General features: G+C 45.9%; 1 protein-coding gene across 3 annotated transcripts in view; it reads left to right on the top strand.

Annotated features, from left to right (window-relative positions):
* Positions 1–21,653, top strand: part of LOC118385376 (rho guanine nucleotide exchange factor 28) — a 123,124-nt gene that overhangs the window by 88,376 nt on the left and 13,095 nt on the right. For all 3 annotated transcript variants that reach the window (XM_052521298.1, XM_052521297.1, XM_052521299.1), the window contains 15 exons: positions 25–154; positions 273–388; positions 499–639; positions 1,012–1,262; positions 1,604–1,729; positions 3,054–3,171; positions 3,474–3,728; positions 3,887–3,963; positions 4,163–4,341; positions 4,454–4,545; positions 4,811–4,996; positions 5,169–5,419; positions 8,303–8,350; positions 13,103–13,291; positions 13,526–13,828. In XM_052521298.1, the coding sequence (XP_052377258.1) occupies positions 25–154; positions 273–388; positions 499–639; positions 1,012–1,262; positions 1,604–1,729; positions 3,054–3,171; positions 3,474–3,728; positions 3,887–3,963; positions 4,163–4,341; positions 4,454–4,545; positions 4,811–4,996; positions 5,169–5,419; positions 8,303–8,350; positions 13,103–13,291; positions 13,526–13,828 (2,462 nt within the window). The remainder of the gene's footprint in view (positions 1–24; positions 155–272; positions 389–498; positions 640–1,011; positions 1,263–1,603; positions 1,730–3,053; positions 3,172–3,473; positions 3,729–3,886; positions 3,964–4,162; positions 4,342–4,453; positions 4,546–4,810; positions 4,997–5,168; positions 5,420–8,302; positions 8,351–13,102; positions 13,292–13,525; positions 13,829–21,653) is intronic.

A 21,653-nucleotide genomic window follows, 5' to 3' on the forward strand; every position in this document is an offset into this window, starting at 1 on the left:
CCTCCCCTCCTTCATACTTCACAGTGCGAGACAGTCCCTCTTCATGTCTGATCGCCACCTCAGCCTCTCTACCTATGATGAGCCAGAGGGACAGGAGGGAAACAGCCTCCCTCCCCAACCCCCTCTCCAGTATCGTCCCCTCTTCCACTGACAGGTCAGCTACGCATCCCCTCACTCACACACTCACCCACTCTCAGTATATTACAGTAAGCTTGTGATGAAGATTGTTTTGCGATGATGCTTATGTCATTGACATATTGTCACTCTCCCAGCAGGCTTAGCGAGAGTCCGGAAGTGGTGTCTGACAGGAGATGGAGTCCTGGCCGATCAGAGGAGCTCCTACAGACCACGGAGTCATCCTCCTCCACTGACTCCTCCCTCGGAGAAGGTACTGCAGGGACGGGAACCCAGAAGGGACAATTGGAAAAGTGATCATCTTAACGGTTAAAAGGGAAAAGTCACCATCATGTTCTTTTCATCCCCCCTCTCGTCCTGTAGACTGTGTGGACACCGGTCTCCACAGCGACCTGGCTGCTGATGCTCTGGACTACGAGGCTGAGTCTTGGAGTCTGACAGTGGAACACAAGTTTTGTAAGAAGCAGGACAAACGGGTGGTCAAGAGACAGGACGTCATCTATGGTGAGCTAACGATGTACTCAGAACAGTTGAACCACCATATATAACCTAACCCTGCTGTTTTGTGGTACAGTTTTGAGTTATGAATGAGTTATGACTTATGAAATGTTATGGGCCGTAGCACAGGAATGTTTACGGTTTGTTATTATGCTATGCCCAAGGGATATGTTTGTCTAGAGGGACCTTTGTCATCTTTGAAATGTGGGTAGTTGGTTTGAGCAAGACGAGACGCGGAATCGCAAAAATGTACACGTAATGCATGGATGGTTGTTTGGGATGCGAGATGATTTGTAGATTTGCGATCCTGCGCAGTCCAACTGCAATGTAGTCGATCTCAAACACGCACTGTTTTTGTGTGTGTGTCCGTCCTCTCAGAGTTGATGCAGACAGAGATGCACCACCTCCAGACTCTGTGCATCATGGCTGAGGTCTTCCGGCGAGGGATGAGGGAGGAGGTCCAGCTGGATGCGGGCGCAGTGGGGCGTGTCTTCCCCTGTTTGGACGAACTCCTCCTCCTCCACCACGACCTCTTCAACTCCATGAGGGAACGCCGCCACAGCTCCGCCCAGCCATACGGGAACAGGAGCTACGTCATAGAACGCATCGGAGACTTTCTGCTGCAACAGGTGCACTGTTAAAATGAAGTGCTTGTAACAACAACAAACCTTAGCTTTCCTGGAGAGGGGTCGGGGCGGAACAGTATTGTACTTTCTGTCATACGGTCAGGAATCTGTGGAGACAGAATTAACTTTCAACCCCTAAAATTACATGGAAGTCCTGATTCTCCCACAAAACATGGATAAATACAGATGTTTTTTTTGTGTCTGAAACATTGCCAACATCCACTCACTCTCTCCTGTAATTCAACCTCAATAGACATGACTGTGGTATTAATGTTCTGTGACTGATTGAGTTACGTTAGCTCAGTATGAGTGCCTGTATAACTTCTGTATAATTTCTGGTGCAGTTTTCTGAAGAGAACGCAGACAGGATGAAACAGGTGTATGGAGACTTTTGCAGCCATCACACTGAGGCAGTCACCTTCTTCAAAGAGCTACAGCAAAACAACAAACGATTTCAGACCTTCATCAAGGTACAGGCTTGTCTGTTTATGACACCTCTATAAGCCTCAAGAGTTACACTACATGGCCAAAGTATGTGGACACGCCTTTAAATGACTGGATTTGGCTATTTCAGTCACACCGTTGCTGACAAGTGTATACAATTGAGCACACAGCCATGCAAACTCCGTAGACAAACATTGGCATTAGAATGGCTCGTACTGAAGAGCTAGGTGACTTTCAACGTGGCACCGTCATAGGATGCCACCTTTCCAACAAGTCAGTTAGTCATATTTCTGCCTTGCTAAAGCTGCCCCGGTCAACTGTAAGTGCTGTTATTGTGAAGAACATGTAGGAGCAACAACGGCTCAGCCATGAAGTGGTAGGCCACACAAGCTCACAGAACGGGACCGCTGAGTGCTGAAGCGCGTAGCACGTAAAAATCGTCTGTCCTCGGATGTAACACTCACGAGTTCCAAACTGCCTCTGGAAGCAACGTCAATACAATAACTGTTTGTCGGGAGCTTCATGAAATGGGTTTCCATGGCCGAGCAGCCGCACACAAGCCTAAGATCACTAATTGCAAAGTGTTTGGCTGGAGTGGTGCAAAGCCCGCCGCCATTGGACTCTGGAGCAGTGGAAACACATTCTCTGGAGTGATGAATCACTCTTCACCATCTGGCAGTCCGACGGACAAATCTGAGTTTGGCGGATGCCAAGAGAACACTACCTGCCCCAATGCATAGTGCAAACTGTAAAGTTTGGTGGAGGAGGAATCATTTTCTGGAGGGAAATCTTAACGCTACAGCATACAATAACATTCTAGACGATTCTGTGCTTCCAACTTTGTGGTAACAGTTTGGGGAAGGCCCTTTCCTGTTTCAGCGTGACAATCCCCCCGTGCACAAAGCGAGGTCCATACAGAAATGGTTTGTTGAGATCAGTGTGGAAGAATTTGACTGGCCGACAGAGCCCTGACCTCAACCCCACTGAACACCTTTGGGATGAATTGGAACACCGACTGCGAGCCAGGCCTAATCGCCTAACATCAGTGCCTGATCTCGCTAATCCTCTTTTGGTTGAATGGAAGCAGGTCCCCGCAGCAATTTTCCAACATCTAGTGGAAAGCCTTCCCAGAAGAGTGGAGGCTGTTGTGGCAGCAAAGGGGGGACCAACTCCATATTAGTGCCGATGATTTTGGAATAAAATGTTTTTCCGAGCAAGTGTCCACATACTTTTGGCCATGTAGTGTATCTTGAGAAGACATCTGGAGAAATGATCTGTCCTAACAAGTTAAATTGTCTTAAATATTCCACTTGTGACTAATTATTCACTGTTGATTGTGTGTTTCTATAGCAACAAAGTAATAACTATTTGGTGCGGAGGAGAGAGATCCCAGAATGCATCTTGTTGGTGACCCAGAGGATAACTAAGTACCCTGTTCTGTTGGAGAGGATTCTACAGTACACCCAGGGTTAGTCTGTCTGCCTTTCTCTGCTCTGCTGCCCACTGCTGTTAAGATCAGATAAATCGTGATAATACGACCAGGCTCGTTTTTTTTTGGACAGGTGGTCTTAACATACAGCTCAGCTATCAGTGATAATATACAGCAGTTACAGTAAGATATTCCATGAAACATTTGTTGTATTTGAAATATAACTTCCATACTGACATGGGGCTGGTAACCGGATGTATAGTTTTGATCCTACTACTCCAATGTGCCTGAATATTTTCTCTCTCTCTCTCCTCCCTCGATCCCCCCTCTCCCTCTTTCAGAGGACAGTGAGGAGCACAGGGACCTCTCCAGAGCTCTGGTTTTGATCAAGGAGGTGATCGCGGCTGTAGACCTGAGGGTCAGTGAATTTGAGCAGGGTCAGAGGTTACAGGACGTCCTAAACCGGATGGACAACCGTAGTGCTGCCAAACTGAAGAACGGACACACCTTTAGGAAGCAGGATGTTCTGGTGCCAGGCCGGACCCTCAAACACCAGGGCCTGTTACTGTGGAAGACCGCCACCGGACGACTCAAAGGTCCGAGGCACTGATCTATCAATCAATGAATCAACCAATCAGTCAATCAATCAACCGATCAAGCAATACATGAATCAGTCAATCAGTTTCACACCAATGATAATATTGATTAGGGATTGCATTGTTCACAATTGCTTTGCTGTCTCTGATCTCTGCAGATGTCCTGGCTCTCCTTCTCACCGACACACTGATCTTCCTACAGGAGAAAGACCAGAAGTTCATATTCGCTGCTGTGGTATGTCTGTGAAATGGTCTCGTGACGTTTGCTGTTTATGGAGTAAGACAAAATAAAACTCTACCGTTCAATTCAGTTCCTTTGGACTGAAAAAGCATCCTGGATGAACTAATAAAGTATATTGGATCATATATGGGGGATTGAGACTCAAAAAGACATGTCAACGTCTACATCCTCCCATACTGTCTGTGCTCCTCAGGACCAGAAGCCCCCAGTAATCTCTCTGCAGAAGCTGATTGTCAGGGAGGTAGCCAATGAGGAGAGAGGGATGTTTCTGATCAGTGCATCGGCCGCGGGTCCAGAGATGTACGAGGTCCACACCTCCTCGAAAGACGAACGCAACACCTGGATGAGACACATCCGAGAGGCTGTGGAGAGGTCAGTAAAGGGGGTGTGGGAAGGGTGTAAGTGTGTGTGTGCATAAATGTGTACGAGTGAGTGAGTGTGTGTATGTTTATCGCTGTCTGCTTGTCTGTCTGTCTCTATCCAGCTGTCCAGAGGATGAGGAGGAGAACACTAGCGAATCAGAGGAGGAGAGAAGAGCATCTGAAGCCAGAGCCCAGAAGATACAAAGACTACAGGGTAATATGCTACCGTATATTCATAGCTTTCAAATAGCTTGTCTGCAATGATCCTTTCACTTTGATTAGCCCACATTTCCTATAGTGTTGTCAAGTAGTATGTGTTTGTGGATTGTGGGTGCATGAAGAAACTGCACATTACTTTGTGTATCATTTCTATGTTGATTGTGTAATACTGACTGTAAAGTGCTATTTGTGTATCACTGACTGCTTGATTCTGTGTGTCGATTGTACAAGAATGGCTTTATGTCGCGTTTATCTATCAGAGAACCTGTCCAGTCAGGACCATCAGATATGTTCTACTCTGGAGGAGAAGCTACAGATCTATGCTGATCTGTCTGCTCTGAGGGGCGGCACCCAGGAACAGCACCCTGAGCCACGCTTACTGGTCCAGCCACACCCAGAGGAGGTGCCCCGGGCTGCAGTACTGCTCACTGCCGCGCTCCGAGAGGGTCAGACGATACACCACACTTTTAGCCTCACTGACCATTGTTAGCATCATGTACATGTTGTCCATTTCCTGTTGTAGAGTGTCCAATGTCTTTGTCTCTCTGTGGGTCTTTTTGTCTACAGTAAATTCTCTTTCTCCCTCTCTAACCACCCATCTCCTCTCTCCTTCTCCAGCTGAGAACCTGAGGACCACTCTGTCCTCCAGGACCTGTTCTCCCTCCAGCCTCTGCAGCCCTCACAGGGACCCCCTGTCCCACCCTGTGTCCTCAGCCAACCCTCCTACCCCCATGGACAACCCCACAGACGGCGAAGCCTCACCTGGGGACCCTGATACCAGGGACAGAGAGTGGTCAGCCTCCCAGGGCCTCATACTACAGTCCCTGACTCAATCCCACACTGGGGACACTAATAATATCAACCTTAAAGTAGGTCTTCTATACAAGGTTGTGTTTTCTACCATAGATATTGAATTCGGGTCCCAGTAACTGTCAGTCTAATACGTTAGCCATAACACCAAGTGGCTCAAATACAAATGGGATTTGTAGTTGTAGTCATAAGCTTATTGTAGTCTTTAGCTGCTGAGGTGTATGTCAGTCTGTGTTCATATTGGCCTTGGCTTCTCACCTTCCCCCACTTTCTTATGGTGGTGCAACATTGTTTAAATAATTTAACACCATCTATTAGAATTTCATTTCAGCCTTAATGTGCTAAATTATTAATATCTTAATACAGGGAAAGTCAATTTAGCTCTCAAATGTACCATCTCATTAAAAATAGATGGATAATAATATCCCAATTTCCTCAGCCACATTTGTGCTACTGTTAGCATCTTGTCCTGGCTGTGAGGTGAATGACTATGATAAAATAGAGCAATATTGACTGAATGTAGTGTAATGTAGTGTATAGAGCAGGGGTACTCAACTTCTACCCGACGAGGTCCGGAGCCTGCTGGTTTTCTGTTCTACCTGATAATTACTTGCACACACCTGGTGTCCCAGGTCTAAATAAGTCCCTGATTAAAAAGTTCCAGAGTTCAGTTTGCAAGGTATAGAACCTTCAAATTCAAATCTGGACCTTGAGGCCAGTTCCACTTTTTTTTTAGTCTTCCCCTCTAATCAGGGACTGCTTTAGACCTGCTGGGACACCAGGTGTGCGCAATTAACAGGTAAATCAGAAAACCAGTAGTCCTCCAGACCGCATAGGGTAAGATTTGAATACCCCTGGTATAGAGCAATGCAATGTACAGCACGTGTCAATCTCATTCCACCGAGGGTTTAGTGTCTGCAGGTTTTCACTCCTAATATAATATATATATATAATAATATATATGCCATTTAGCAGACGCTTTTATCCAAAGCGACTTACAGCCATGTGTGCATACATTCTACGTATGGGTGGTCCTAGGAATCGAACCCACTACCCTGGCGTTACAAGCGCCATGCTCTACCAACTGAGCTACAGAAGGACAGAAGGCTCCTCCCTTGGACTTGATTGATGAATTAAGGTCACTGATTAGTAAGGAACACCCCTCACCTGGTTGTCTAGGTCTTAACTGAAAGGAAAAAACAAAAACCAGCAGACAATAGGGCCTCCATGGAATGAGTTTGACACCCCTGGTGTACAGATTCTGTGCACAGACACTACCAGACCACAAAGTGGCGCTATATACTTACATGACCACATAGACTTCTCAGACAAATCTCTTTAGAAAATGTGCCATGTGATAAGAGGAGAAGATACTATACTCTCACCACTACACTCTAGTCTAGTCTAGTCTGGGAGTAAGACTGTATTGGCTGGCTTCAACTGATATGGGTATACAGTAGTAGTAGGAGACTAAAACTCCCTTGCCCATCTACTGTAGAAGTTGTTAATCTTCAGATACCAACACACTGAAATAGAACCAGGACATGTACTCCTTAACAGTCTTTCATAGAAGGAATATAATTTGTGACATGATTAAGTCATCTACAGTGGCTTGTGAAAGTACTCATCCCACTTGGCATTTTTCTCATTTTGTTGCCTTACAACCTGGAATTAAAATGTATTTTTGGGGTGTTTGTATCATTTGATTTACACAACATGCCTACCACTTTGATGATGCAAAATATATTTTCTTATGAAACAAACAAGTGTGCATAACTATTCACCCCCTAGTCAAAGTGTTTTCCCCACTTAAACCATTAGTGTTGCTTTAGCATTAAGACATGCTTAAACCATTAGTGTTGTAATGGTCCTGCTGGAAGGTGAACCTCTGTCCCAGTCTCAAATCTCTGGAAGACTGAAACAGGTTTCCCACAAAAATGTCCCTGTATTTAGTGCCATCCATCATTCCTTCAATTCTGACCAGTTTCTCAGTCCCTGTCGATGAAAAACCTCCCCACAGCACCAGAGATGGTGTTCTCAGGGTGATGAGAGGTGTTGGGTATGCGTCAGACATAGAGTTTTCCTTGATGCCAAAAAGCTCCATTTTATTCTCATCTGACCAGAGTACTTTCTTCCTTATGTTTGGGGAGTCTCCCACATGCCTTTTGGCGAACACCAAACGTGTTTGCTTATTTTCTTCTTTAAGAAATGGCTTTTGTCTGACCACTCTTCCGTAAAGCCCAGCTCTGTACAGCTTAAAGTGGTCCTATGGACAGATACTCCAATCTCTGCTGTGGAGCTTTGCAGCTTCTTCAGGGTTATATTTGGTCTCTTTGTTGCCTCTCTGATTAATGCCCTCCTTGCCTGGTCCGTGAGTTTTGGTGGGCGGCCCTCTCTTGGCAGGTTTGTTGTGGTGCCATACTCTTTCCATTTTTTTATCATGGATTTAATGGTGCTTCATTAGATGTTCAAAGTTTATGATATTTTTTTAGAACCCAACCCTGTACTTCTCCACTATTTTGTCCCTGACCTGTTTGGAGATCTACTTGGTCTTCATTGTGCTGCTTGCTTGGTTGTGCCCCTTGCTTAGTGGTGGGCCTTTCAGAACAGGTACAGGTGCATATACTGAGATCATGTGACCGATCATGTGACACACTAATTATGTTAAGGTAATTGGTTGCATCAGATATTATTTAGGGGCTTCATAGCAAAGGGGGTGAATACATACACATGCACCACTTTTATGTTTAAAAAAATATATATATAATTTTTTGAATTTCTTTCATTTCACTTCACCAATTTGGACTATTTTGTGTATGTCCATTACATGTAATGCAACAAAATAGGAAAAATGCAAAGGGGGATGAATACTTTTGCAAGGCACTGTACCAACATGGGAGACTGACTGTTAGTCGTGTGTTTGATGTCTTCTTCAATAACAGGTGGCTCAGAGTGTCCAGAGCTTGACCCAGTTACTCTACAGTCTGCAGGTGAGCTCATCCCACACAAACACACAAACTCTCTCATACACATGCACGCACACGCACACACACACACTTTGTATCTATGTATCTATCTCAGTCACTCATTTCCATTTCCCACAAAGATCAATTGTGTTCTCAAATAAAATATAATCTAATTGTATTTGTCACATGTACCGAACTGGTGTAGTCTTTACCGTGAAATGCTTGGTTACGAGCCCTTCCCAACGATGCAGAGTTAAAAAATAAAATAGGAAGAGGAATACCAGAGGAATAAAATACAGTACAGGGAGCACCAGTACCAGATCAATGTGCAGGTATGAGGTATTTGAGGTAGATATCTACATGAAGGCAGGGTAAAGTGACTTGGTTTCCCCATAGATAATAATAAAGAACAGAGTAGCAACAAAAGTGTGTGTGTGTGAGTGTGCATGTGTTTGTGTAAGTAGTGTATGTGTGTGGGTTGCAACCCCCCCCACCGCACCCCTTTTTGGCCCAATTCGTCAGGGCATAGACTTTACAGGGTGTCGAAAGCATTCCACAAGGATGCTGGCCATGTTGACTCCGAAGCTCCCCACAGTTGTGTCAAGTTGGCTGGACGGCCTTTAGGCGATGGACCATTATTGATACACACGGGAAACTGTTGAGCATGAAAAATCCAGCAGCGTTGCAGTTCTTGACATAAACCGGTGAGCCTGGCACCTACTACCATACCCCGTTAAAGGCACTTAAATATTGTGTCTTGTCTATTCACCCTCTGGATGGCACACATACACAATCTAAGTCTCAGTTGTCTCAAGGCTTAACAATCCTTCTTTAACCTGTCTCCTCCCCGTCATCTACACTGATTAAAGTGGATTTAACAAGTGATATCAATAATGGATCATAGCCTTCACCTGGATTCACCTGGTCAGTTACGTCATGGAAAGAGCAGGTGTTCTTAATGTTTGTATACTCAGTGTATATAAGCTCAGCAAAAAAAGAAACGTCCCTTTTTCAGGACCCTGTCTTTCAAAGAAAATTAGTAAAAATCAAAATAACTTCACAAATCTTCATTGTAAATGGTTTAAATACTGTTTCCCATGCTTGTTCAATGAACCATAAACAATTAATGAACATGCACCTGTGGAAAGGTCGTTAAGACACTAACAGCTTACGGACGGTAATTAAGGTCACAGTTATGAAAACTTAGGACACTAAAGAGGCCTTTCTACTGACTCTGAAAAACACCAAAAGAAAGATGCACAGGGTCCCTGCTCTTCTGCGTGAAGGTGCCTTAGGCATGCTGCAAGGAGGCATGAGGACTGCAGATGTGGCCAGGGCAATAAATTGCAATGTCCGTACTGTGAGACGCCTAAGACAACGCTACAGGGAGACAAGACGGACAGCTGATCGTCCTCGCAGTGGCAGACCACGTGTAACAACACCTGCACATGATCGGTACATCCAAACATCAGGATGGCAACAACAACTGCTCGAGTTACACCAGGAATGCACAATCCCTCCATCAGTGCTCAGACTGTCCACAATAGGCTGAGGGAGGCTGGACTGAGGGCTTGTAAATGTAGGCTTGTTGTAAAGCAGGTCCTTACCAGACATCACCGGCAATAACGTCGCCTATGGGCACAAACCCATCGTCGCTGGACCAGACAGGACTGGCTAAAAGTGCTCTTCTCTGGCGAGTCGCAGCTTTTTCTCACCAGGGGTGATGGTTGGATTTGTGCTTATGAGCATTACACCGAGGCCTGTACTCTGGAGCGGGATCGATTTGGAGGTGGAGGGTCCGTCGTGGTCTGGGGCGGTGTGTCACAGCATCATCGGACTGAGCTTGTTGTCATTGCAGTTAATCTCAAAGCCATGCGTTACAGGGAAGACATTATCCTCCCTTATGTGGTACCCTTCCTGCAGGCTCATCCTGACATGACCCTCCAGCATGACAATGCCACCAGCCATACTGCTCGTTCTGTGTGTGATTTCCTGCAAGACAGGACTGTCAGTGTCCTGCCATGGCCAGCGAAGAGCCCCGATCTCAATCCCATTGAGCACATCTGGGACTTGTTGGATCGGAGGGTGAGGGCTAGGGCCATTCCCCCCAGAAATGTCCGTGAACCTGCAGGTGCCTTGGTAGAAGTGTGGGGTAACATCTCACAGCAAGAACTGGCAAATCTGGTGCAGTCCATGAGGAGAAGATGCACTGATTTTGACACCCCCTTTGTTCAGGGACACATTATTCCATTTCTGTTAGTCACATGTCTGTGGAACTTGTTCAGTTTTTGTCTCAGTTGTTCAATCTTGTTATGTTCATACAAATAGTTACACATGTTAAGTTTGCTGAAAATAAATGCAGTTGACAGTGAGAGGAAGTTTCTTTTTTTGCTGAGTTTAGTCTAGTGAGTGTGCGTAGTGCAAGATAGAGTCAGTGCAGATAGTTTGGGTACCATTGATTGACTATTTAGCAGTCTTATGGCTTGGGAGTAGAAGCTGTTGGTCTGAGAGCTGATGCTACGGTACCGGTTGCCGGACAGGAGCAGAGTGAACAGTCTATGGCTTAGGTGGCTGGAGTCTTTACGTGCCTTCCTCTGACACCGCCTGATATAAAGGTCCTGGATGGCAGGGAGCTCATCCCAAGTGATGTACTGAGCTGTCCACACCACCCTGTGTAGAACTTTGCAGTCAAGGGCGGTGCATTTGCCATACCATGTGGTGATGTACCAAGTCAAGATGCCCTCGACGGTGCAGCTGTAGAACCTTTTGAGGATCCGAGAGCCCATGCCAAATCTTTTCCACCCTGTGAGGGGGAAGAGGCGCTGCCGTGCCCTCTTCACAACTGTGCGGGTATAAGTGGACCATGTTAGGTCCTTAGTGATGTGGACGCCAAGGAACTTAAAGCTCTCGACCCGATCCACAACAGCCTCATCGATGTGGTTGGGGGCGTGCTCAGGGTGCGGTTGTTGTCCTGTTGCCACACTGCTACGTGTCTGACCTCCTCCCTGTAAGCTGACTCATCACCGTCGTCAGCAAATGTGATAATGGTGTTGGAGTCACACTTGGCCACGCAGTCGTGGGTGAACAGGGAGTACAGGAGCGAACTAAGCACGCACCCCTGAGGGGCCCCAGTGTTGAGGATCAGCGGGGCAGATGTGTTGTTGCCTACTTGTAACACCTGGGGGCGGCCCGTCAGGAAATCCAGGATCCAGTTGCAGAGGGAGGTGTTCAGTTCCAGGATCCTTAGCTTAGTGATGAGCTTTGTGGGCACTATGGTGTTGAACGATGAGCTGTAGTCAATGAATAGCATTCTCACTTCGGTGTTCCTTTTGTCCAGATGGGAAATGGCAGTGCAGTGTGCGATTGAGATTGGGTCATCTGTGGATCTCTTGGGGCAGTATGCGAATTGGAGTGGGTCTAGGGTTTTTGGCATGATGGTGTTGATGTTAGCCATGACCAGAATTTCAAAGCACTTCATGGCTACTGACGTGAGTGCTATGGGGTGGTAATAATTTAGACAGGTTACCTTTGCTTTCGTGGACACAGGAAAAATGGTGGTTTGTTTGAAAAGTTGGTATTACAGACTCGGCCAGGATGAGGTTGAAAATGTCAGTGAAGACACTTGCCAGGAGCATATACCCACATGTGTGATTGAAAGATGAACTAAGGTCCACACTCCAATCCAGTTGTTGGTGGTAATGCACCTTATAGTTGGTTGCCAACCACCATATAATGTCCAAAGAAGAAGCCTGAAAGAGGAGAGATTACTAGAAACAAACTTGGTTTACCCTTCTATCTGTGGATTAATTGTCGGAGTTGAGGACCTTGTGCATTTCAGGTAAAATAACAACCCAATGTTTATATCCCAGGACAAATTAGCTAGCAACAGCAAGCTAACTGGCTAAATTGCCATAAATGTTTAATGCTTTTCGACCTATCCCCAAATTAATATAGTTGGTTCAGAGTTTGTTTTGATATTTCAACCTGCGCGTCCTGATTGCGTCCGGTGTGCGGGGGCAAAGTCAACATGTTTGCACGCACGCGCATGAGCGGTCTGGTCAGCATTTTATATTCCTTCAAGTGAGCATAAAATGCATTTAGCTCGTTTGGGAGTTCTAGATCGCTGGGCTAATCATGGCTGGGTTTCTTTTTGTAATCTGTTATCGTCAGCACGCACTGCGACGAGCGTCAGAGCCGGTGTAATAGCATTCCACCTTCGTCCTATATTGTCCTATTTTAGTGCCATGCACAGGTTGAAGGCTTTGTGTGTGTGTGTGTGTGTGTGTGTGTGTGTGTGTGTGTGTGTGTGTGTGTGTGTGTGTGTGTGTGTGAGCGCGCGTCTGGCTGCACAACAGCTTCTATAAACAGATAGAACAATCAGCTGGATTGTCTGAATCTTGAACCGCCAGATAGTAAATAAGCGGCTAGAGAGAGGACCCCAATTATCCTATTCTAAATGGAAGTAAGAACAGAGGATAGGCTTTTATCTTGAACTGCACAGGGGAGCATGTGATATGTAGATGGAGTCAATGTGAAGTGGGTGTGTGTGTGTTAACCTAACATGTAGCTAAGCCTTTCAAGTAAGTACACTAATGATCAATGTTAAACAGTGCTGACTGACCCATTTGGTATTCAAATCACCTGCTCATATTGCCCCCATTCACCTTGGCTTGGAGCAACTCGTAGTCAGCCACAGTTGGACCAGTTTGGACTCGTTCAGTCAGCCAGCCAGTCAGCTTGTCACATTATCATCACATTTTCGTCTCCCCTCTACAGGCAGCGGTAACCATCCAAGACAGTTTCTACGAGGTACAGAAGCTCCTCCTCCGTGAAAGTGACCGCTCCGGCCCCTGCCCGCCGAGGCCACACCCCCCGTGTCTCCAGGAGCAGGAGAAGTATCGTAACCAGGAGAAGCGCCGTGAGGAGGTGGCGGCAGCGGTGCGGTTACAGGGTCAGCTGCGCCAGGTAGGGGTTGCTAGCTCCGATTAACTTTTTGATTTGCATTTTTGTCCTTGAAATGGATAAGTAAGCAAGCATCCATCTAGTATGCGCTCATACCACTTATTATCTTATTATTTTTCTTGGAAAACTCAGATTGATTTGTGAAAAATAACCATATTTGGACTATTGATCCATTAATTGGCCCTAGCAACTATCAACCAGTTGATTCTGAAAAACAAATATATTCCTGCTCTCCAGGAGAGGCAGCGGTGGGAGAGGGAGTGCCAGCTGCGCCACAGCCAACAGGGGGAGCTGGAGAGCAGGCTAGAGGAGAGGGAGAGACAGTGTCACCTGGAGGCTGAGAGGCTGAAGCAGGAGTGGGAAGAGCTCGAAGAGCAGCTGGGAGAGTACCAGCAGAGCCTGGAGAGGCTGAGGGAGGGCCAGAGAAGCGTGGGGAAGGACAGGGAGAGGCTGGAGACCCAGCAGAAGCTGCTGCAGAGCTGGAGACACAGCCGACAGAGGAGCCTGCCTGTCATGGTCATACCGCTGGATGGTCATCAGGTGTGTGTGAGGGGGTTAGTGTGTGTGTGTGTGAGTGATGATGACTTCAGGTATCTCACAGAAGGCCTGTAGCTACTAACCACTGCATGAGAGTGTGAATAAGAGATCCTGAGCATGTGGTTTCCATGTGTTTTATACCGTTCCATTCATTCCATTCCAGCTATTACAATGAGCCCGTCCTCCTATAGCTCCTCCCAACAGCCTCCTCTGGTGTACGTATAATGTAAGTGTGTGTATATGTGTGTGTGAACCAAGGGCATGTTTCACCCTGGGTAAGTAGTGCATTAATGAGAAGTGCCTTTCTCCCAGGACAAAGTATTGCCAGCAGCCAGAGCTACGGTGGCCTACTCAGTCAAACAGACAATTCAATCCAGCCGTTGATATACGACCTGTGGTAATGAGAGGAATTTTAGCGGCATCCGTCTCGGGGCTCAGCAGGTCCGTTCGCTAATAAACATCTTAATGATTGATGATAATTAAACCACTGTGAATAAAAGCTCCAATTACAAAATATTTAAAAGCAGAGGCACTCAAATCCTGCAAACCAATCAATCCTCTCCAGAAAAACTTTAATTATTCATATCGATGCTTTGTTTGAAAAGCAAGTTGAGCGTGCCTGCAGTGAAATATGCCCCCGAGCTGAGAGGAGAGGCAGGAAGAGAGGGAGAAGGGGAGAGATGGCAAAAGGAGATAGAAAGAGAGAGAGGAGAATAAGGAGAAGTGTTCCTGTACCCTGCCCTCTGCCTGCCTCTCGACAGGACCTTGTATGCTAAAACCAATGACCTCATTAATTTACCCTCTAGGCCTCCGTGGGCTTGAGCTTGTGTTGTGATGTTCAGCAGGTGCTATGATTCAATGAGTAGAGAGTGGAATGGAGGGGGTCTCATATGCGTGTCACTCTCCTCTTTCTCTCTCATTTACGTACTTCTCTTCTGTATGCTATATCCAGGCTAGGTAAGATGTTCTCCTGCTCCATTCATTTGATCTGTGTCAGGAGTAATTAGCAGTCCACCACTAACATGCGTGATAGGAGTAGGGAGTCACGGCAGGCTTATCTATATGGAAGCAGTGCACTCTCGGGCTACATCCCAAACAGCAACCTATTCCCTATGGTCCCTGGTCAAAAGTAGGGCACTATGAAGGGAATAGGGTGCAACTTGCAACCTTTCGGTTACTAGTTCAACACTCTAACCACTAGGCTACCCTGCTGCCCCAGGCGGTGTGGCATACTTAACAGAAATCACACTGAAAATATGGCTTAAATCTCTCAAATATGATTTTGGATGATAGTTCTGTTTTTGGATAAACTGTGGATAAACCATTAGTGTAAAATAGCCACTGTGGCTACTTTACTATCCCAGATGTGTAGCAATGGTTATGCTGTTGACTCCAGCAAACAATTTTCTTAGTGAAAAATCAAATCAAACTTTGTTTGCCACATGTGCCGAATACAACAAGTGTAGACTTTACCATGAAATGCTGACTTTACAAGCCCTTAACCAACAGTGCAGTTCAAGAAGAAGAAAATGTTTACCAAGTAGGCTAAAATAAAAAGTAATAATAAAAAGTAACACAATAAGATTAACAATAACATGGCTTTATACAGGGGGCACCGGTACCGAGTCAGTGTGCAGGGGTACAGGCTAGTTGAGGTAATCTGTACATGTAGGTGGGGACGAAGTGACCATACATAAGGTAACAAACAAACAGTGAGTAGCATCAGTGTACAAGAGGGGTGGGGGTCTCAATGTAAATTGTCCGTTGGCGATTTTCATTAATTGTTCAGCAGTCTAATGGCTTGGGGGTAGAAGCTGTTGAGGAGCCTTTTGGTCCTAGACGTGGTGCTCCGGTACCGCTTGCCGTGCGGTAGCAGAAAAAACTTTAACTTGTCTATAACTTGGGTGACTGGAGTCTTGGGCTTTACTTTTTATTTTGTTTTTATTTCACCTTTATTTAATCAGGTAGGCCAGTTGAGAAAAAGTTATCATTTACAACTGCAACCTGGCCAAGATAAAGCAAAGCAGTGCGACAAAAACAACAACACAGAGTTACACATAAACAAACGTACAGTCAAAAACACAATAGAACATTTTATCTTCAGTGTGTGCAAATGTAGAAGATTAGGGAGATAAGGCAATAAATAGCCCATAGAGGCAAAATAATACAAATGTAACCTTAACACTGGAGTAATAGATGTGCAGATGATGATGTGCAAGTAGAGATACTGGGGTGCAAAAGAGCAAGAAGATAAATAACAATATGGGGATGAGGTAGTTGGGTTTGCTATTTACAGATTGGCTGTGTACAGGTACAGTGATCAATAAGCTGCTCTGACAGCTGATGCTTAATGTTAGAGAGGGAGATATGAGTCTCTAGCTTCAGTGATTTTTGCAATTCGTTCCAGTCATTGGCAGCAGAGAACTGGAAGAAAAGGTGGCCAAAGGAAGTGTTGTCTTTGGGGATGACAAGTGAAATATACCTGCTGGAGCGTGTGCTACGTGTGGGTGTTGCTACGGTGACCAGTGAGCTGAGATAAGGCGGGACTTTACCTAGCAAAGACTTATAGATGACCTGGAGCCAGTGGGTTTGGCGACGAATATGTAGCAAGGACCAGCCAACGAGAGCATACAGGTCGCAGCAGTGGGTAGTATATGGGGCTTTGGTGACAAAATGGATGGCACTGTGATAGACTGCATCCAGTTTGCTGAGTGTTGGAGGCTATTTTGTAAATGACATCGCCGAAGTCAAGGATCAGTAGGTTAGTAAGTTTTACTAGAGTATGTTTGGCAGCATGAGTGAAGGAGGCTTTGTTGCGAAATAGGAAGCCGATTCTAGATTTAATTTTGGGTTGGAGATGCTTAATGTGTGTCTGGAAGGAGAGTTTACAGTCTAACCAGACACCTAGGTATTTGATGTTGTCCACATATTCTAAGTCAGAGCCGTCCACAGTAGTGATGCTAGGCGGGCGGGCGGGTGCAGGCAGCAATCGGTTGAAGAGCATGCATTTAGTTTTACTAGCATTTAAATGCAGTTGGAGGCCATGGAAGGAGTGTTGTATGGCATTGAAGTTCGTTTGGAGGTTTGTTAACACAGTGTCCAAAGAAGGGCCAGATGTATACAGAATGGTGTCGTCTGCGTAGAGGTGGATCAGAGAATCGCCAGCCGCAAGAGCAACATCATTGATGTTTACAGAGAAGAGAATCAGCCCGAGAATTGAACACTGTGGCACCCCCATAGAGACTGCCAGAGGTCCAGACAATAGGCCCTCCTATTTGACACAAAGAACTCTATCTGATAAGTATTTGGTGAACCAGGCGAGGCAGTCATTTGAGAAACCAAGGCTATTGAGTGCCGATGAGAGTGCAGTGATTGACAGAGTCAAAAGCCTTGGCCAGGTCGATGAAGATGGTTGCACAGTACTGTCTTTTATCAATGGCGGTTATGATATAGTTTAGGACTTTGAGCATGGCTGAGGTGCACCCATGACCAGCTGGGAAACCAGATTGCATAGTGGAGAAGGTACAGTGGGATTCGAAATGGTCGGTGATCTGTTTGTTAACTTGGCATTCGAAGGTTTTCGAAAAGCAGGGCAGGATGGATATTGGTCTTTAACAGTTTGGGTCTAGAGTGTCTCCCCCTTTGAAGAGGGGGACGACCGTGGCAGCTTACCAAGCTTTGGGGATCTCAGATGATACAGGCTAGCAATAGGGGTTGCAACAATTTCAACAGGCTAGTAATAGGGGTTGCAACAATTTCGGCAGATGATTTTAGAAAGAGAGGGTCCAGATTGTTTAGCCCGGCTGATTTTTAGGGATCTGGATTTTACAGCTCTTTCTGAACATCAGCTGTCTGGATTTGGGTGAAGGAGAAGCGGGGGAGGGGGGCTTGGGCAAGATGCTGCAGGGGTGCAGGGCAGTTGACCTAGGGTAGGGGTAGCCAGGTGGAAAGCATGGACAGCTGTAGAAAAATGCTTATTGAAATGAGCGATTATTGTAGATTTATCGGTGGTGACAGTGGATGCCTGGTTGCCTCAATGCAGTGGGCAGCTGGGAGGAGGTGCTCTTATCCTCCATGGATTTTACAGTGTCCGTAAACTTTTTGGAATTAGTGCTACAGGATACAAATTTATGTTTGAAAAAGCTAGTCTTTGATTTCCTAACTGACTGTGTATATTGTTTCCTGACTTCCCTGAAAAGTTGCATATCGCGGGGGCTATTCGATGCTGATGCAGAACGCCACAGGGTGTTTTTGTGCTGGTCAAGGGCAGTCATGTCTTGGGTTAACCAAGGGCTATATCTGTTCTTAGTTCTACATTTTTGGAATGGGGCATGCTTAATTAAGATGGTGAGGAAAGCACTTTTTAAAGAACAACCAGGCATCCTCTACTGACGGGATGAGGTCAATATCCTTCCAGGATACCTGGGCCAGGTCGATTAGAAAGGCCTGCTCGCTGAAGTGTTTTAGGAGCGTTTGACAGTGATGAGGGGTGGTAATTTGACAGCGGACCAATTACGGACGCAGGCAATGAGGCAGTGATCACTGAGATCCTGGTTGAAGACGGCAGAGGTGTATTTAGGGGGCAAATTGGTCAGGATGATATCTAAAGAGGGTGCCCATGGGTATGGATTTAGGGTTGTACCTGGTAGGTTCCTTGATAATTTGTGTGAGATTGAGGGCATCTAGCTTAGATTGTAGGATGGCCGGGGTGTTAAGCATATCCCATTTTATGTCACCTAACAGTACGAACTCTGAAGATACATTGAGGGGACAAAGTATTTGATCCCCTGCTGATTTTGTACGTTTGCCCACTGACAAAGAAATGATCAGTCTATAATTTTAATGGTAGGTTTATTTGAACAGTGAGAGACAGAATAACAACAAAAAAATCCAGAAAAACACGTCAAAAATGTTATAAATTGATTTGCATTTTAATGAGGGAAATAATAATATATATAATATATGCCATTTAGCTGACGCTTTTATCCAAAGCGACTTACAGTCATGTGTGCATACATTCTACGTAAGTATTTGACCCCTCTGCAAAATATGACTTAGTACTTGGTGGCAAAACCCTTTTTGGCAATCACAGAGGTCAGACGTTTCTTGTAGTTGGCCACCAGGTTTAAGAGTGTGCTCCTAATCTCAGCTCGTTTCCTGTATAATAGACTCCTGGGAGCCAGAAATCTTTCTGATTGAGAGGGGGTCAAATACTTATTTCCCTCATTAAAATGAAAATCAATGTATAACATTTTTGACATGTGTTTTTCCTGGATTTTTTTGTTGTTATTCTGTCTCTCACTGTGAAAAGAAACCTACCATTAAAATTATAGACTGATCATTTCTTTTGGCAAACGTACAAAATTGGCAAACATAGTTGGCAAACGTACAAAATCGGCAGGGGATCAAATACATTGCCCCTCCATCTACAGTGAGGGAACAATCAATTGACATATGGTGTCCAGGGCACAACTGGGGGCTGAGGGGGGTCTATAACAAGTGGCAACGGTGAGAGAATTGTTTCTGGAAAGGTGGATTTTTAAAGTAGAAGCTCGAATTGTTTGGGCACAGACCTGGATTGTATGACAGAACTCTGCAGGCTATCTCTGCAGTAGATTGCAACTCCACCCCCTTTGGCAGTTCCATCTTGCTGCAAAATGATGTAGTTGGGGATGGACATTTAAGTGGCCTTCCTAAGCCAGGATTCAGACACGGCTAGGACATCAGGGTTGGCGGAATGTGCTAAAGCAGTGAATAAAACAAACTTAGGGAGGAGGTTTCTGATGTTAATGTTAACATGCATGAAACTTAGGCTTTTTCGGTTACAGAAATCAACAAATGATAGCGCCCGGGGAATAGGAGTGGAACTGGGGGCTACAGGACCTGGGTTAACCTCTACATCACCAGAGGAACAGAGGATGAGTAGGATAAGGGTAAAGGCTATAAGAACTGGTCGGCTAAAAGCTATAAGAACTGGTCGTCTAGTGCGTTCAGAACAGAGAGTAAAAGGAGCAGATTTCTGGGCGTGGAAGAATAGATTCAAGGCATTATGAACAGACAAGGGTATGGTAGGATGTGAGTATAGTGGAGGTAAACCTAGGCATTGAGTGACAATGAGAGAGGTTTTGTCTCTTGAGGCACGAGTTAAGCCAGGTGCCTCAACACTGCAAGTGTGGGGGGTGTAACAAAAGGGGTATCTAAGGCATATTGGGCAGGGCTGGGGGCTCTACAGTGAAATAAGACAATAATCACTAAAACAGCAATAGAATAAGCATATTGACATTAGGGAGAGGCATGTGTAGCCGAGTGATCATAGGGTCCAATGAGTAGCAATAGGTGAGTCAGGGAGCCGATTCAGTAGTCGCTAATACGCTAGGCTAAGCTGGAGACACAGCGATTCAGACAGCTAGTGGGCCGGGGATAGGAGGAGTAGGATAAGGGTAAAGGCTATAAGCAGTGAATAAAATGTTTAGCAATGTCTCAACCGAAGAGCTTGCAAAAGAGGTATTATAGCCCACAAATTAGCTGGTGGACCTCTTCGGCAAGCCGGGAGATAGCCTTGAGCTAGGCCCAACTGGTGCTTGCTTCGGGACAGAGACGTTAGCCAGGAGTAGCCACTTGGACTGCGATGATTCTGTGTAAAGGTTCAGAGCTTGCGTTAGGAATCCGGAGATGTGGTAGAGAAAAAGCAGTATGGGTTGATATCGCGCTGTGCAGACTGGCAGGGTTTGACCGACATTGGGTGAGTCGGGTTGCAGGAGAGTATATTCAGTCTGTAGATGGAAAGTGAGATAAAAATATATACAAACGAAAACGAGTTTTAAACAATATATAAAACTATATTAACACGGAACAAGACAAAAAACATGTCCGGTTGCTACGCTAACTTAGAATTTTACTGCCTATGACACCGCCTATTATATAGGTCCTGGATGGCAGGAAGGTTGGCCCCGGTGATGTACTGGGCCCTTTGTACTACCCTCTGTAGCGTCTAGCGGTCAGATGCCGAGCAGTTGCCATACCAGGCGGTGATGCAACCGGTCAGGATGCTCTCAATGGTGCAGTTGTTGAACCTTTTGAAGATCTGGGGACCCATGCCAAATCTTTTCAGTCTCCTGAGGGGGGAAAGGTTTTGTCGTTCCCTCTTCACGACTGTCTTGGTATGTTTGGACCATGATAGTTCGTTGGTGATGTGGACACCAAGGAACTTGAAACTCTTGACCTGCTCCACTACAGCCCCGTCGATGTTAATGGGGGCCTGTTCAGCCTACCTTTTCCTGTAGTCCACGATCAGCTCCACTGTCTTGCTCACATTGAGGGAGAGGTTGTTGTCCTGGCACCACACTGCCAGTTCTCTGAACTCCTCTCTATAGGCCGTCTCGCCGTTGTCGGTGATCAGGCCTACCACTGTTGTGTCATCAGCAAACTTAATGATGCTGTTGGAGTATTGTTTGGCCACGCAGTCAGGGGTGAACAGGGAATATGGGAGGGGACTAAGTACACACCCCTGAGGGGCCCCAGTGTTAAGGATCATTGTGGCAGACATGTTGTTTTCTACCCTTACCACCTGGGGGCAGCTTGTCAGGAAGTCCAGGATCTAGTTGCAGAGGGAGGTGTTTAGTCCCAGAGTCCTTAGCTTAGTGATGAGCTTTGTGGTCACTATGGTGTTGAATGCTGAGCTGTAATCGATGAACAGCATTCTCACATAGTTGTTCCTTTTGTCAAGGTGGGAAAGGGCGGTGTGGAGTGCGATTGAGATTTTGTCATCTGTGGATCTGTTGGGGCGGTATGGGAATTGGAGGGGTCTAGGGTGTCCGGGAGGATGCTG

The sequence above is a fragment of the Oncorhynchus keta genome, chromosome 6 (assembly GCF_023373465.1).
Source record: "Oncorhynchus keta strain PuntledgeMale-10-30-2019 chromosome 6, Oket_V2, whole genome shotgun sequence".
NCBI classification, from domain to species: domain Eukaryota; kingdom Metazoa; phylum Chordata; class Actinopteri; order Salmoniformes; family Salmonidae; genus Oncorhynchus; species Oncorhynchus keta.